The sequence below is a fragment of the Leptodactylus fuscus genome, chromosome 7 (assembly GCF_031893055.1).
Source record: "Leptodactylus fuscus isolate aLepFus1 chromosome 7, aLepFus1.hap2, whole genome shotgun sequence".
In the NCBI taxonomy this organism is placed as follows: domain Eukaryota; kingdom Metazoa; phylum Chordata; class Amphibia; order Anura; family Leptodactylidae; genus Leptodactylus; species Leptodactylus fuscus.
Genome location: NC_134271.1, coordinates 51170863 through 51189543, shown reverse-complemented (window position 1 = coordinate 51189543; position 18681 = coordinate 51170863). Strand labels below are relative to the sequence as shown.

Below are 18681 nucleotides of genomic sequence, written 5' to 3'. Positions count from 1 at the left end.
AGCCAGCCAATGAGAAGCAGAGCTATAGCTAAGAGGCGGGACAACCTGAGTAACTAATGGCGGAAGACAAGACGACGAGGGGCCGGGCAAAGAAGTTATCCAATGAAAGGTCTAAGGGGCGGGGCAATCCTTAGTCACGAGGAGGCCTGGAAACTAGACGCCGTGTTGTTGTCATGGAGTCGCCTAGAGATGACGTCGGCAGGAGGATGATTGGTTGGTTTGAAGACTCGGGTTGTTAGCGCCATGGCTCCGACGCCCGGGAGTGCCAGGAAGCAGACGCGGGAAAGGTGATTGTAATAAGGGAATCGGGGGAAGCTGCAGCCCCGTGGGCTTAGTCGTAGTGTAATGGGTGAGGTGCGGGCAGTGACAGGAATATTTCCCGCCTTTTTATGATACCGATAACCTGAGTGACAAGGAGTGATGCTGGTAATGGCGTCCTGTGGCTACTAAGTATATTGGGCATCATGTACTGCCCGCAGCGTGTGCATGGGCTCTGCAGAGCAATGTCTGACTAGGGCAACCTGTGGCAAGCAAAGCCTCAGACATGGCCAGGCAGTCTCCAGTCCAAAACCTTCTGGGATGTCCTAGATACATATGGAGAGATTTCACTGGTGAAGTCTCAGATCTAAGGCTAGGGCCACCTGGCGACTCGGCCTGTGACTCTCTTTTACCAAAAGATCGCCTGCTCGCTCTGCGATTCCTAGTGTGGCAAAGAGTTAAGCTATGTTTGACTTGAAGTTCTGGCACACACGGGGTTACAATGCAAATTCATTCATTTAAAGGGGTTGTCTGGGATAAAAAACAAAAACCCCTCACCTGCTCCGGTGTTTCCCAGAGAGGTCTAATCCTGCTGCTCCGCTGCTTTCTTCCAGCAGTAGTCCCTGCCGCACTTCACCACTGAGGACAATCGGCGGCCTCAGCAAAGGGCACGAGGCATCAGTGTGGTTGGGTCTTATGCCACAAGAAAACATTGGAGTATCAGGACTGGACCGCACTGGGGTGTTTAGGGCTACACACACACACACACCCTGTTTCTCCAAAAATACACCCTACCCCAGCTATAAGCCCTAGCTTAGTTTTGCAAGGTTTTTGGAGTAGGGTAGAAATATAAATATAAGTTGTAGTTCCAATCATAAGCTCTGTCACGTAATGACACTGAGACATAGAATAGACATAATGTAGCTCCCAACCGGCCTGGACTACTGCCCTGCTACCTCCTGTCGTGGCAGGGCAAAATCTGCTTACCTGCTTCAGAATCCCATCTATTGCCTCCAGAGTCTGCCTTCCAAGTGCCACCTCCGCCGCCGCTACCATGCTGTGGGTTTGGCTACCTACATAACCAGACGTCAGGTGCCATTCCTGCTCGTTCCCATAGATGCAGCCATTCCCCTACAGCACCTTCTCCCTTAGCTGAGAGGAGATAGAGAGGGCATGGTGTCGCTGCCGCACAAAGTGCGTGAGAGAGAGAGGGGGGCCTGTAACTTTAAGACCTACTAACCCTGCACCATCAATTGTGAACTAACCATTTTATAAGATTTGTCTGGGTTCAATCAGAGAAGATTCGCTTCGGTGCATGAAAAATAAGACCTACCACGAAAATAAGCTCTAGACCTTTTTGCGGGGGGGGGGGGGGGAATGATACTGTCTTATTTTTGGAGAAACTCCATATATACCGTTCAGACTGTAAGATGCACCAGACCATAAAACGCACCTAAGTGGAAAATAGGGGCAAAAAAAATTGGGCGGGCCAAACAGGAAAAAAACGTCAGTTTGGCGGGTTTTTTTCCCTTCTACGATATTCACTTTACCAGAAAAATATTTTTATAAATTTGTAGACCTGACATTATATATATATATATATTATAGGGAAAGGGGGTGATTTAGAACTTTTATTTATTTGTTTTTGTTTTGTTTGTTAAAAAAAAAAAAAAAAACTTTTTTTTTTTACTATTTTATTAGCCCCCTATGGGGCTTGAACCTGCAATCATTTGCAGTCTATGGGAGATTCTGTACATTACTATGACAGAAACAGGCTGGCTCCCGCGATTTCGCTGCACGGGAGCCGGCCTGCAACAAAAAAGGTACCACCGGGCCCAGGGGCATTTTCTTAATTTTGTGGGGAAGGCTCACAGGTAGCAGTGCATCATCTTTACAGACCCGTTATTCATAGCAATAGCTTGGTGGATACCGGGAGGTTCACACCACCAGGGCAGGAAGCTGGGAACAGCAGGAGTGGGGCGATACTGCGACCACACTCCCCCACCAATCCCCCCATCTCCCCTATCCTGCAATATTGTGTGGGCTCAATGTTGATGTGATTTTGCCAAGATGTCCGTAAAGCAGTAGTAAACTTTGTAGTGTCCAGTTCTCCTTCATGGATTTTCCCCCAGCAGTAATCTTTATGTAGTCACATCACTGGGAATAGACAAGAGATTGGCACTCACTTGTAGATGAGATTGATAGATTTTAGGTGTACAGGCCAGTCGAAATGTTTCATCATATAGAAAAGTGCTTCAGAGAATGGGCGACAATTTTTCAGGTCTCTCCTTATATATTTGGCACTGACTGGATAATGTCGGTGTGTGCAGGGATTCCCCCCCCCCCCTCACACAAACACACTTAGTTGTGGTTTTATTCGTTTTTTTTTTTTCCAGGTTGAATCTTATAACAGAGTTTCAAGTAAGGCTGATTCAGAATTGCCTCCGGACATGTTGGGAGATCCTTTGCTTCTGGCCATAATGAGGCCACATTTTAGTGTCATTATATAGTGGGAGAGTTATCCTTTATGGAGAAATCTCCACTATTGACCTGCATCTGCTGTTACACTGAGAACATTTTTATTATATTGGCAGGTTTCAGCCATTACATCATTTGTGCTTTCTCTGTTTACATCACACGCACGGTCTGTTTTATAGGGGCCATACAATGTAATTTTAGTCTTGTCTCCTAGAAGTGAGAGGAATGAGGATATAATTACATTGACTGGCTGCCATGAAACAAACAGTGTGTGATATAAACAGAGAAGGGGTCACGGTGCTCACATGAGCTCCACATCCCCATCAGGTGATTAATCTGAGGGGATAGGGTCCGGGGCATTGACACGCTTCTGATTATTTTTTTTATTTATTTTTTTTTGTGACCCCTCCTGCAGATAGGTCATCAGTAAAGAACTGGACAACCTCTTTAACTGGCTCCCTATGAAAATTGTTCTGTGTGTGTGAGGCTAAGGCCCCGTGTAGTGGGACAAGGTGGAAACACTTTTTTTCTGCAGTGATTTTTCACAGGATTCCTTATAGGAGAACTCTGCTTCTATTATATACAGAAAACATAAAATTGACATGCTGAGATTTACAAACACACAAATACTTTTGATATCGCACCATTTCTGCTGCAGCTTATTTTTCTGCAATGTGTGGATGGCATTAGACAGAATCCCATCCACTTTGCAGATACTGTAAAATGGGGTGGTTTTTTTGCTGTAGCGTTTCCACAATGTGTGACCCCCGGACTAAGATAGGATAATGAGACTGTAAGCCACATTAGAGACTGGTATGCATGGTGACAATCTCTGTGCAATACTATGGAACATGTTCGTGCTGTATATAAGAATGAATAGGCTATAGAGGAGAGGAATTGGTTGTGTGTTTTTGTGGTGGAGCTGGGGGTGCTTTTGACATTTGTGCATTTTTGGTTATGTACATTTATTATATAGTAGCAGTTGCTCATGAGATTTGTACCATTCTAGTTTTTTGCATGGTGTTGATATTTTCATATTTGTATTTTCCCACCAGGAATTTTACTATGGACGAATGTGTTGCTGAATTAATAAAACGAATGATTGCACGAATGTCTTTTGCTGAAGTCAATCCCACGCTAAAGACATGGGGGTTGTTAGAAGAAAAGGAGCTGCAATCATTGACTACACGACAGTCGAAGGACAGTCTAGCAATGCAAGTGGTTAATCTCTGTGAGGTAACCAGCAGTCAGTAAATGGAAATGAGGTCATGTGCTTGCTTGTATTTACTAGTCAGGAATCATAATGTGAACTACTTTATGAGGGCGACACACAGTGGCAAAACCGCACCCACTTGAAGTGATCCAATCACCATACAGTGTGGTGGGTGAAACCAGTATCAACCACAGCATCATAGAGCCATTGGGCCAACAGATGTGGACGGGGTGTTGGCTCCATGCTGTTGCCATCAATCTGAAAGTCATCCTCCGATCCATCCAGTACCTGCTTTATATTTGTTACAATGATGATTCAAAGCTAAATAACAGTTTACAGTTTGGATGTCATTAGTGGATTGTGCCCATAAAAGCATCTTGCCCAAGGTCTTCTAGCTGGTGTTAGAATATGAAAGCTGTGATCAGATTGTCCGCTGTGGGCAACACTGTTCATATGTTTTTAATGCCTTAGACAATTCTGTTTTCACAATGACATGTTTATTTGCAGAGTGAATAGCCTGTGAACAACATGGTGAGCAGTTTTCTGAGTTTTAGGGCTCAAGTGCAACATAAATTTGAAAAATCTCTTATCTAATACTACAGTATTTTTAATGGATTTTATTTTCTCTCCAGCGTAAAAAAGCTACCCTGGATCATGCAGCTGACCTGGATATTGTGTGTAAGTGAAGCAGTTTATTTAATTGCATTAGTAGAATTTCCCAAATATAGGTTTGATGTTTATTCTTCTAAACTGCAGGATTTTAGGGATTTTAACTTTTTTGGCCACATACAAAGTGCGTCTTTACAGAAGTGATCTCCAGCTGTTAAAAAAGACAGTCTGAAGATCCGTGCTGTACAGACTCAAGTGTTATGGGTGAGGCTGGGCTTTGCTTGTTGACTGATTTCCAAACTGAGATATACGTGATCACATGACGCTTATGGACATGCACACAGAATACATCTGTGCAAAACTGGCCAATTCGTATGGGGCCACTAGAAAAACAAAAAATTACACGTACCCATGCAAAGCAAGGTCCTTCTGCTAGTACCTAATATATTGCTGTTGACTAACTACATTTGTTTTTTCTTAAACAGATTACCATGCCTACTCTAATAAGAAAATTTGGGAGGTGTATCAAATGTCTATACCATCAGGTAATGTATTATCACAGTCATCTTTTAGTGTTCTATTACCTCTTGAGTACAAATGTATATTGTTTATGAAAGTCCAGAAAAAAACAACTCTCAACCTTGCGAAATCAACTAGGAATGGTATGTTATTGTGGTAAGGGCTGCACGGAAACCTTCGACTGAAAGGTGAATTGCAATGATGGAACCAATATAAAATCCAGCATGCCCAAAAACCAGTTGAATAAGATAAAATATAACTTTTACTTCATATTGGTTAAAAAAGACAAAAAATGTTCATCTTGCAACATGGATCCAGAGAAGACAAAAACAAATGGCCTACGCGTTTTGAGACCTAATTCATGGTATCTTAGTCCGAGCATTCGCTACAGACTTTTAACCGGAGCTATTTATCTCAGCGTGGCTCCTGGGCAATATCTTTCCTAAAATAGGGTCGTTTAACAGAATGTTGTTTCACTTTAAATAGTTGCAACTAATAGTAATCTATATATACATAAGTTTGCACCAACAAAGGTTTATAAGGCTGGTAGAGCTATTTCTAAATATGTGGAAGGCATGAAATACTTTAGGTGTCTGGCGGCTTACCCGCAAGCACTCTGAGCCACGCTGAGATAAATAGCTCCGGTTAACAGTCTGTAGCGAATGCTCGGACTAAGATATTGTTTAGACACTCAGGGATTTTGACGCATGCGCGATGGCTTTTTTCCCCGCTCGCGAAATCCCCGACCGTAGATGTGGAGCGCACAAGCGCATACCACATCAAAGCCGCGAGTGACGTGCGTAAGCACTTTCGCGGGCTTTTTTTACATTTATATGGCGGTGGGACAAACTACACATCACGAGCAAGCAATTACAAACAAAAGAATAGAGGTAAGTCCATAACCAATCACGTAACTGGGTTGTTATGACGGATGGATACATTTTTCACAGATACAGTCTTAGTACCTAAGCATAGTCATTGAAAGATATATACTTGTATGGGCATATAATCATATATTACTTGGATAGAAGGTCAGGTGTATTATAGCACCTTTTAAGCCTTATGTTTTATAAACACTGATTTAAGTATGATACTTATAATAACTAAGTGAACAATGTGCAAATGCTATGACTGAAAATAAGGATGTACTGTGTGAAATATACATATAAAGAATAATGGTGTATATTATATTGACCCTTATATTATCGTCACAACGGTTTTTCAACTATACACTTGCATTATGAGCCTATTGGATTAGGTGGAATATATCTATGTGTTACTATACGATATTATCTATACCCCCTTCTTGAGTGTAATTGTTGTTCCCTGTATATGTTCTCTTTTTTTTTTTTTTTTAAATAGATCTGATGAAGGGGTGGTACACGTGAAGTACTAGAAAACCCCAAAACGCGTTTTATCTTTAATAAATTACTATATTACTATAGAGCGCGGAGTAGGTCTTTCAATCTGAGGGTATATCCCCCAGTTTTAATTGTCATATTACTCTCGACCGGAGTGTCGGATGACCGAAGACGCTTCCAAACTGAGACGGTGACTCGAAAAACTTGTTTACGCCCATCTTTTTAAATAAAGGCGCTAAAATAGATATATATAACTGTACAAGTCACAAAAAGGACTGTTTTAGAACCTTCCATTTAACTCCTATTAGTGGAGCCTTTTCTATTCAAATCTTTATCTCCTGTATGATTTTAATAATCTTTTTTATGGTATTTAAAAACGGGGGAGCTTTTAAAATAAGATTAGTGGTGCCTGAATAGCCTTTTTAAAGGCTATTCAGGCATATGTGGGGCTCATATGGCATAATTTTGCTGATAGAGCCCCTTTAAGAAAACCTAGTTCATATGATCACAAGTTAAAAAAATGCACAGCAAAACCTCTTTGAAAGATCACTGCAAATCCCCTTATGTGAGCCAGGCTTCCTTTCAGTTTTTCACTTACAACATACAGTATATTCAGATGTGCAGGCTGGAAAATGCATAAATACCACTTTTAAGACTCCCATGTATTAGGAGATTGCTACCCTGCAACCCTGTCATCTGATTTGTGTATACTTGGAAAATGACATGTCCTAGAGAGTTGAAATATTCAGTAGTGCCTGATTTATCTATGTGCCAAAATTGGTGCTGATTGGTCCAGTGGTTTGTCCGTACATAAAGGACAGACATCAGACAACTAAGGTCCTCCAATGTGTCAATAGACCCACATTTTTGCTTTTGACCTTCTTGTGACTGAAAGGGCATAATTATACAAACAGAACAAACAGATGTTGATGGCCCATTTAGCAAAGTTCCCTAGTAGATCCCATTCTAAATGGGTAGAGGACTTAGGGCCACTGAATGGAGAACAGTGGCGGGAGGTTGTAAAGTTGACAGCACCTTTCACAGTTGTACTTTATATAGAGAGTTTATAAAAACCGTAACCTTGCTTCACCAGGTAGGAGTGCGACCAGATGCAACCTGCCCTAGATGTGACTACCATAATGTGAACCTCCTATGTGTGCTATGAAACTCTTGGTACTCCATTCACTAGATCCACAGTTACTTGGGAAATTGAAAACTAAAACGAACACCATTATTAGACTGAAAGAGTCTTAAACGAAAAACCCCTCGAAAATTTGAAAATTTTGAAACTGTACTGTCTTTCCCGACAGTCCTTTTGGGTGCCCCAGAACACGAAATTAATGGTTATTTTTCTGGCAAATGCTTGTTGGCTTCTCCAGGGGATGTTGGCATGGTTCAAATGGTTTATAATGTATTATATCTTTGATACCTAAATTGTGGTTCCCATACTGATCGATTCCAGTGCCCATAAATGTACCTTCATGTCTGTGAGTTCATTAAGGAATGAGGGGTGAATTAGAAGATCTCTACTGATTGTCTGGCCAGGGCTGGCAGCCATTTATCAAGGCTGTGGAAAAATAGAGAAATTGGAGTATATGGTTTTGCCTACTGGTTCCACAGGCCTCATTTATGCAATATCTGATCCGAAGTCAATGTAAATAGACAAAAAAGGATAACCGTGTCCTCTCGTGAAATACGATTTACAGACTGAAATCCTGTAGAAGAAGAAAAGAAAAAAAACTAGATGGAATGTGGCCGTGTACAATGACTATTCCCTGATGCGTGAGCGCACATTGTAACTTCATTAAATTACAATCTCTCACCTCTTCGCAGAATCCGAGATGAGTCTTGCTGAAGTCTCGAAATTCACAGTGCTCTTCAAGAAGGCTGTCTGTTCAGTTTTTAAAAATGTAAGAATTTGTTTCTTTGTAAACTTTTATAATAGGATGTGCTATAAATGAAGTTACTGCCAGGTGATGGGAGCGCAAATACAGCTGCAGGAAATGACCAAGCCGTAACGTAACGCTCCCATAGAACTCTTTATTCTCTAACCCAGGGGTTCTCAAACTATGGCCCGTGGGCCACATGCGGCCCGCCGAGGCCATTTATCCGGCCCGCCGCATGGGGCTCACGCGCTGTTACCTGGATCGCTCTCTAACGGGGATCCGATTTCCTGATAGTGAGCAGATCACTGCTTTCAGTTGTATGTGCAAATGCGGTTGCGTGGCCTACACTGACTGCAGAAAGTGACCTCTGCCTCAATGCAGGCGCGATGACGTTGTCGCTCCTGCAGTCTGAAGGAGAAGGACGCGCGGCAGCGCTCTTCATGGGTAAGTATAATAAAGTGTGTGTTGTACTGAGGAGTATATAATACAGAGTGTGTGTGTACTGAGGAGCACATAATACAGTGTTGGGGGGGGGGGGTACTGAGGAGTATATAATACAGTGTGGGGGGGACTGAGGAGTATATAATACAGTGGGGTGGAGCGCACTGAGGAGTATTTAATACTTTGTGGGGGGGGGGCGTACTGATGAGGATATAATCTTAAATTTTTTTAAAACTATATTTTGGCCCTCCAGTGGTTTGAGGGACAGTGAACTGGCCCCCTGATTGAAAAGTTTGAGGACCCCTGCTCTAACCCATTAGAAAGGTGTTTGATACAAATTGTAGTGAAGGTAATTTTCTTACCAGTGGCTGTATTCCTGAGTTATCAAGTCTCTTCTGGTTCTCCGCTACGTGACCAAAACTCTTATTCTCCTACTGAAGCAACATCTTATGTGTGGACAGGAAGTCTGCTTCCATGTGTATGCCTAGGAATCTCGCACTGAGGCTGTCATAGGTCAGCTTCTCTGTTCATTCCTGTCCACACATAAGATGCTGTGATGTCACATGATACAGCTGAGGTTCAGAGAAGAGGTGGACAGCTCGCAACTACTGCTAACAGTAACACAGAAGTTGCCATTGATCTGCCATTTGCTTAAATAGGACTCAGCGGCGTAGCAGTGAATGGAAACTCTGCCTCCTCTGTCTTTGCAGAGCCAGTGGCATATTGGGAAATGTAGGCAGCATTAGGGAATTGGAGAGAAAGAAGGAATTAAGATAGCAGACAACCCGGAAATGGCTAAAACCTTTTGCTGCAGCCTTTATTTTTCCAAATTATTTGCTGTGTTATACCCAGATGCCCATCTTAAATAATAGTAACATGTTCTTGGTTTCAGGTGACCATTCACTTCAGAGAATTTGAAGATGCCTTGTGGATCCGAATTGCTTGGGGAAGGGATTGCATGAAGCCTAATCAGTACAAGCCTACCATTGTGGTGTACCATATCCAGACTCCTAATGTCTTTATCACAGGCATTTCAAAATCCCACCGGCCTGTGCTATTTCAGGTGAATATTTATAGGCACTCGGGAAGAATTTCACATGAAGGAGAGGTCCTTTCCACTGCTGCAAATCCATCCTGACTGCAATCAGGCCGAATATGGGTGTGACAGCGGGAGCGCCTGAGTGGGCCAAAGTACAATGCTCAATAAAGTTTAATGTTTTGGGGGGTTTTTTGCTTAAAAGTTGACCATGTTCCACGCTAGAAATATTTAAAATCACTGGCAGTACACACATTGGAAAAAAATGTAATCCTTACTCTAACCAATATGTATCTTTCTTCACCCAGGGCCTTTTATTGGCTACAGGATACAAGCATATACAGGAGGCAGAACTGAAAAGTCGATGTTTGGAATCTCTGCAGGACATAGTATTTAAGCGATTTAGCCAGGTCAGCACATGTAGTAGTACTCTAAAAAGGGTCTGATGATTTGTCAGCTCCCATAAGATAGCAATGTTAGATCAACTTTTCTTAAACTGTGTTCTATTCATCCAAGAAACGTATGAATTGACAACTGGGTGTTGCCGTTCTTCATATCAACAGTCTTAACACTGTTTTCTGCGCTGATAAGATGGTGGCAGTGTGTGAACACACCTGACTGATGAGGGAATGGGTACACTTCAGTCTATTCATACATTCTCAGCAGTTATAACAGAGCTGACAGATACTGGAACTTCCCTTTTCAGTCAGGAAAGAAACCTGCTTGGAAATTGTCTTGCCTGTCACCACACCGTGCAAATGGTCCACTTCACAAAATATACATTGGTCTTAAACATAACCTGAAAGGCTAGTTCACACGAGACAAGAGGGTGCGGATTTTGGCACTGAATCCTCCTCAAAATCCACCCCCTCACAGTAGAGGTCTATGCAGACCGCTAGCATTCTTTCTTCCGCTAGCGGTTTGTTGCCGCTAGCGGAAAAAGAAGCGAGCTGCCCTTTCTTCAGGCGGATTCAGCGGCTGAATCAGCCGCGGTGTTAGTCTCGTGGCAGCATCCTCCGGACTAGGCCCATTCATTTGGGCCTACTCCAGAGCGGGAAGTCGCGACTGTCGGAAGCTGCGGCAGGCGCATTTTGGTCCTATTCTGATGCGGCTTCCCGCTTCAAAATCAGGACCAAAATATGCGGTCCCGTGTGAACGGGGCCAAAGACATTTATAGCAAAGTTTATTTCTAAATTCTGAAACTTGTGGAAAGGGATGTAATTTTATATTAATATATTCAGAAACTACTAATAATGTAATTTCCTATTATAGAAGTTGTGTTCATAATTTAATTTAGATATATACGTCTACCACACCCTTTGAAGCAGTTTCCTCTGGGTGGTTTAGGTTATCGGCTATGTTTGCAGTAATGTGGAACAGTTAAGTGGGCAGTCTGTGGCCCAGGTGTAGAAGGGGGAGTGGTACTACCTGTCTCTGGCCAGTATCTGAGATCACACCCATTGTCTCCACCTGCCTGAGGCCACTCAAGTAATAGAGATCAAAATGAATTGCACTGATTGCTCAAGAATGGTGAGGGCTAGAGAGAAAATTCCAACTGTGCCGAAATCAATGGAGCAGTTCCTGTTAAAGCATGCAACAAACTAATGTTGGTGGAGAATGGTGCAAGATCCTCTTTAAATTTCAGTCCCCACACCTAGATCTCAGGAACTACTGTTATATAGACAATATGAGGTTATTTACACTGCACACCCACGCCTGGTGAACTGCTTACATCTAATGTATCCTTAACTTTTATGCAGCGTGTCCATGCATTGCTGTAACGGTGTGTGTCCTCATTAAGTATACATTAGCATCATATCTTTTGCACGATTATTGATAGATGCGTTTTTGAAACCAGTTTTGGTTTTTCCTTTTTTCAGGCCTGGCTCTAAACGTCTTCAGCAGGTGGGAAAAGTCCTCAGGAAATCCTGACCTTGTAGCACAGTATCATGAACAACTGTTTGATAAGGTAAACCTTAGTATATGGATTCCTTCCCACCTCCTGTAACATTTTAGAGTCACTTCTGAATTTATATGTATTTTCTTGTTCTCGACCTGCTGATTTCATTGTGAGGTCTGTAGCTTCTCTATCCTTGTGCCCCTATGACAAAACTTCTGCCTCTGTCTTGTTTTGTTGCCATCACAGGGGAATTCTTTGGATATAAATCACCAATCCCATCAATTTATATACAATTGTATCTGTTGCTGTTCTAGCGAGATATGTGAGACTTGATGGAGATAGTGACACACTATATGTGTGACAAAACTGAAGCAGCAGGACACTGTAAAAACTGCGTTTTCATGGGTGCAGAGTTATAGATGCATCGGGATGTACGGTAATAAAATATTTACCACATCTGTAAAGTCTTTTCCTTCTACTCATTTTTAATAAATTTCTAACTTTTACATAGGGAGTTCTTGATACCTTTGCAGCATTTAGTGGCTTTACAACTCTTTTCCCATTGATAAGACTGTTTGTATGTTTTATACATAGGATTTTCTCTTCTTTCCTTTATATACAGCCATTTCAGTCGTATCAGTCAAGATCGCTTCCAGAAAAAAGCAAAGCCTCCACATTTGGTAAGAATTGATCTAGCATTTAACTCTTTTCTAATTTAACAATCTGCTCTTGTGCTAGCTGCTACGATATCCAACCAAGTCCACAATCCAAATGAAACGAAGTAATATACGCTTTTGTTTCACTGTTGGGACTCCCTCTCTGTTAACCAAAATTGAGAGCTTTGGCTTTCATACATTTTGGTGTGAGCACTGTGTGGTGACTTACTTTTCAAGTAGTGCCGCATACATGAATAGTTCACTCTGGAAATCTCTGCTCAAAACTCAACATGAATGGAATTTTATGGAACATTACATAGATTACATATGTTTATAGAAACCTATGGGAGATGAAGGGGGAAACAGTAAGAAGGAAGTGCAGGAGATGAGAGAAGACTGGCTTAGTTTGATGCTGGAGTTAAATAGGAGTTTTCTATCACAACCAAAGCATTTTACTCAAACCAGTAGTTTTTAGTACTGCTCTGTGTGTCCTGCGTGGTCCTGGGGTTGTTTGAATGAGAGAGATAGTTATAGAGCAGAATCTCCTCTACTTACCTATCTCAGAGGAATGCAAGCTACAGACAGCTTACAGAGGGGGAAACTGCAAAAAATTGCAATATGTAACTTGTAAGGGCCAGAAACAGTACTTTCCTCATGTACATGCACTTTTGCTAAGTAATTTTGAAACATTAGGCAGTTTTCAGTTTCTTCTACAGTGGAACCTGCTAAGAAAAGGTCTGTATCATAAATTGTGTGTGTAGCTCAAGACATTTGACCTGCACCAACATTGATATTTTAATTCTATATAGATTGTTTTGTTGTAATTTTTTTTTTTCCCCCAGCAGATTCGAAGCTGACTTATGAAAATATTAAGGAAAAAGAACGTATACATCATGTGATGCTTGAAACATTTGGAGATGGCCCTCTTCCAAAACTAGAATTTGCTTCATACAAGGTATGCCATTGCAATTGAATCCAGCAAATGTTATATAAAAAAAAAATTAAATTAAATAAAGGCGTACTAAGATAATCCTTTAATAGTCCCACAGTGGGGAAACTTCAGTATATTACAGCAGCATAGTAATACAGATACAGGATAATACACAGTAATATATTACAGACGTAGACCCACATAAGCTGAGAAGAGAAGATATATTAGGAGTCCATAGCAGCTAAGGAACGGAAGAGAAAGAAGGAAGACGTCATAATCATAGTTTTCTGTGCGGAGTGATCTTCGCTTGGTCTGATGTAGATTATACAGCCTGGTCGCGGTTGGAAGGAAGGACTTGTGATAGCTCCTTCTCACACTTGGGGTGAAGCAGGCGGTCACTTACAGTGCCATCAAGGTCTCATACATGGGGTGGGATTTATTATCTCGCATGGAGGTCACCACAGACAGTATCCTTCTGTCACCCACCACCTGTACTGGGTCCAGGGGCTCCCCAGGACAGAGCTGGCCCTCCTGATCAGCCTGTCAAGTCTATTTCTGTCCCTGGTTGATATACTGCTCTCCTAGCAGGCTATACTGAAAAAGATGGCTGAGGCAACCACAGAGTTGAAGAAGGCCCTAAGAAGTGTCCCCTGGACTCCGAAGGCCCTCAGCCTCCTGAGTACGTAGAGTCTGCTGTGGCCCTTTCTGTGCAGCGCCTCCAGGTGATCATCCCAGTCTAGTTTATTATTGAGGGCCACACCCAGATACTTATAGGTCCTGACTATCTCAATACATGTCCCTTGGATCTCCATCGGGGTCAGAGCACTTCTCTGTTTATTAAAGTCCACCACCATCTCCTTGGTCTTCCCAGAATTAATCCTGAGGTGGTTCTGCTGGCAGCAGTCAACAAAATCCCGGTTTAAGTCTCTGTATTCCCTCTTGTCACCCTCAGTGATGAGACCTACTATTCACCGCCTTCAGTCCCCTATCGATCCTGTGCAGAATATCCTACCGCTCTTCTTTGTTTACAAGTATCCTGCACATGACCTCGGCAAGTCAGTCAGTGACCTCTCTGGTTACCTTCCTTACGATTGGCACCAGGGTCGTGATGCTAGGAGTATGGCACATGACTGCCAAGCCCACTGATTGGCTTTAGAGGTCACATGCTGGAAATGAGTAAACCAAAACTATGACCGGTTGAGGAGGTGAGTCTCAGCACCAGCTTCAATATGTTAAGTAACATTTTTATCTACTATTCTCATCCTCAAACAGCTGGAAACCTCATTCAATGGGGAAACTGGTATCGCCAATAAAATTGAACCCTTCCGGTGTCTTGTCAAATTCTCCAGTCCTCATCTCCTGGAATCACTCAGAACCCTTGCCCCATCAGGTAACCGGGATAAAATGTCTAATTTGTTTTTACAGCTATACACACAACAATATGTATGTATTAATCTAAATACATTGTAAATCTTGATGTCTCTATTAACAGGTTTTGCAGAAGCTCCAATTTCAAGCCTTTTGTCATGTATACCCCATAGAGGCAGAAATATATTTAAAATCACTGAGAAGAAACAACCAAGTAGCAGTCAAGCTACAAACTAGAGACTTCTCTGTCCATTACTACAACCCCGGAGTCCGTACAGTTTCGCTTCTGCTCTGTCCTGCTGATCGTCTTACAGACAAGATGAATTGTACGACCTGTGAAGTCTGACTGTCCTCTTCTGACCTCTGACACACACCTTGAGACAGGTCCCAGATTCTTCCCTTGTCTATGAGGAATTGGAGGGCATGTTGAAACCTCCCTGTGGGACATGAGGTACAACTGATAACCGGAAGGGCTTATTAACTGGCTGCGCAATGTGATTAGACTGGAGATGGCTTGGAACAGGAAATTATGTATATAGAAAACCAATAGCTGTTGAAGGTTACCCTCCTCCTGCCATTTTAATGTATATAATTGGCATTAAATGAAATATTTTCCAGCGAATCCTGCATTACTTTTCTGAAACCTGTTTTAATTCTTTTTTATTGAGAGATTTTATTTGCCAGGGTTAATAGATTCATATCTGCCAAGGTAGTCTTTAATTCTGTTCACACTAGCCTCATGTGTTCCATTTTTCACAGATTCATAAGAGCTATGTTAGATCCATTTTCAAACCAATGCCAGCAAATCCTGACAGACGCAGTTTATGATTATGATAATCCTATTAATGCAGGTGTGAACAGAGCCTTACATATGTATATGCTGGAAGAGACATATGATGAATCCACGGAAGACCCTATGATGCCTTTCAGCTAAGGTTGAGACTGTGCTGCAAAAAAGCTTTTGCTGATTTTGGGCCACAACCAGGAATGGATTTGGCAGAAGGAATATAAGAGTTTCCTTTTATATTTCCCATTCCTCTAGAACAGGGGTAGGGAACCTTCGGCTCTCCAGCTGTTGTGAAACTACAACCCCCAGCATGCTCCATTCACTTCCACTGAGTACCAAGAACAGCAGAGCAAGTATGCATGCTGGGAGTTGTAGTTTTGCAACAGCTGGAGAGCCGTACATTCCCTACCCCTGCTCTAGAAACAAAAAACAAAAGCAACACACCGCTTTTCTGCAATGTCTGCTCCCAGCCTCAAAAAAACCCACAATAAAAGAACCTCTCAGAAAATGTGTAGTACACAGCTCAAATACCGGGGGCTTTTGTGTGGTTCCTCCTGTTCCCAGTCCCATTTTGTTTTCTGTAGAATGACCAAGACCCTCTTAAACTAATCTATGCCCACACTGCTTGCTTTGGTGGTCTGAGACACTCCCACTTGTCCATCCGTGAGCAGGGGAGTGTGCGTAGTTTAGTCTAAGAAACTGGTGACCATAGAAGTGAAGAGGGTCTAGGAATTGAAAGACTCATGTTGGAATCATTTAGAAAGGGGGACACAAGGTATTTATTGTGAACCAGACAGCCGTAGTGTCACATGACCCTGTACACTTGTATTTGACGCTTTTTCTTTCTAATGAATTGTATATCTTATGTAAAGTGTTCACCGCAGTATGCTATTTTAGTGTCACACTGGGGACTCTGCCTGTTTACACCAATTGGGTACTTCAGTTTTAGGCTTGTTGGGGTGACCAATTTTAAATATACATTTTTTTTTAAAAAAAAATAAAAATTTATGCGCACATAATTGTTTGAGCATCGTGTTCATGGCTTCTACCATTAAAACCTTTTTTTTTTTTTTTTTTTTTTTTTTGTGGATAAGACTTCGGAATAGCCTTTAGAAAGGCTATTTGTCTCTTACATTTTAGATGTGGTCTCCGCTGCGCCGTTCCTTAGAAATACCGTTTTTTTTTACCGGTATGCAAATGATTTCTCTCGCAGCGATGGAGGCGGGTCCCAGTGCTCAAACAGAGATGAGGGCGTCCCCACCGCTGCCAGAGAATTGTCTCCAATGCCGCCTCCTTCTTCGTCCGCAGCGTCATCTTCAATGCCTTCTTCCGGCGCAGGCTCGTAACTTCTAGGCGTTGGGCCTTGAGCAGACTGCGCAGGCATATAGGCCACGGGAAAATGGCCGCTTGCACAGTATTGTTAGAGCGCTTGGGCCCGCCCCCATCGCTGTGAGAGAACTCATTTGCATTCTGGTACAAATCGGTATTTTTAAGGAACGGTGCAGCGGAGACCACGTCTAAAGGTAAGAGACTAATAGCCTTTCTAAAGGCTATTCCGACGTCTTATCCACAAAAAAAAAAAAAGTTTTAATGGTAGAATCCCCTTAAGGCACACGCTGCATCCCTGTATCAAATGAACTTCATCTTGTTTTTTTACCCTTTTATTTTGCTCTGTACAGGAGTGGTCTCCAAATTTTGGTTCTCTGGGCTGTCCTGACAGTAACTGGAGACCCCTGCCAGACAGCTTCACAGGAGTGATTTTATATTTTATTTTTCCACTGGAACACTTTGCCAGGTTTAATAGCATAATGTTTTATCCTGTTGTATTCTATAGACTGGCTAAGCTATTTAATGGACCAGATGAAACTTCATTTGTTGCAAATATAATCTCACAAGTGGTTTAAGGCTTGTATATGTATCCTGGGAGAGATTCACTTGCTAACATAATTCATGGCAAAGTTGGGAATAAAGTTTTGTGGCTTTTACTTATAGTCATGTTATAGCGGTCACGAAAAGATTGTTTTACAGGATGTACAATTCTCCACACTGTCTGCTCTATGGATACGTGTGGATAATAGCCTAGGACATATGCACACAAGCGTAATGCAGTGTACCCTTTACATCTATGCTGAACTTTCTATATATATATATATATATATATATATATATATATATATATATATATATATATATATATATATATATTTTACATTTATGTACAGCTGGGGTTCTACGTTCCTGTATGGTGCTGCTCTTTTTGTAAGCTTGGAATACTATGTCGTGTATAATTTTAATCTTTTTATACTTGTTACATTTTACAATACACCCATGAATTGTACCAAGTGTGTGTATTTGTCTACGTTGTGCCTTGTCTTAATGTATTTCTGCATGTTAACTTGGTATTACCTTGTAATTAAAGATTTTATTTATGAACTGTAGACTTTATGTAAAAGTCTCACGCGGCTGGCAAATAAGTTGTTGTGTGTATCTTGGAAGCCTGGAAGTATGACTTTATCCTTTATACTCACAATAAGTAAGGACGTATTACTGGGATATGCCATCACTTACTGGTTGGTGGTGGGGAAACAACTACCATGAGCTTTATGGTGGAGCAGAGATGTGAGGCTTATGTATTGCTGCACAGCAATGGTGGTGAGTGCTGAAGATGTTGTGGAAGGTTGGATACTTACTGATCAAGAAGTGCTGGCATACTGAATACATCTAAGGAAGACAGTACCACATCTTAGGTAAGTGGCTGAACTAGAGATGAGCGAACACTAAAATGTTCGAGGTTCGAAATTCGATTCGAACAGCCGCTCAATGTTCGTGTGTTCGAACGGGTTTCGAACCCCATTATAGTCTATGGGGAACAGATACTCGTTAAGGGGGAAACCCAAATCCGTGTCTGGAGGGTCACCAAGTCCACTATGACACCCCAGGAAATGATGCCAACACCTCTGGAATGACACTGGGACAGCAGGGGAAGCATGTCTGGGGGCATCTAACACACCAAAGACCCTCTATTACCCCAACATCACTGCCTAACAACTACACACTTTCCACATTCAAAAAAACCTCAATCAAAGTGGGAAAATACCTGGAAACCTTCTTTACTCCCCAAATGGATGGACACAAACCCCAATTTAAGCTCAACAAACAGTAACAACCACCCCTTTAAATCACGTTCCCCATGACAACCACAAATGGAATAGGCAATGGGAATTCCAAAAGCCCTCAC

The 18681-nt window shown here is 42.0% G+C and overlaps 1 protein-coding gene across 1 annotated transcript; it reads left to right on the top strand.

The window, feature by feature from the left end:
* Positions 1–215: 215 nt before the first annotated feature.
* Positions 216–14918, top strand: CENPN (centromere protein N). The gene is made up of 11 exons (XM_075281918.1): positions 216–287; positions 3792–3972; positions 4582–4627; positions 5044–5103; positions 8272–8348; positions 9658–9828; positions 10110–10211; positions 12324–12381; positions 13200–13312; positions 14561–14678; positions 14781–14918. The coding sequence occupies exons 1-11, from the start codon at positions 244–246 to the stop codon at positions 14891–14893; spliced, it is 1083 nt and encodes a 360-aa protein (XP_075138019.1). The 5' UTR covers positions 216–243; the 3' UTR covers positions 14894–14918.
* Positions 14919–18681: the final 3763 nt, after the last annotated feature.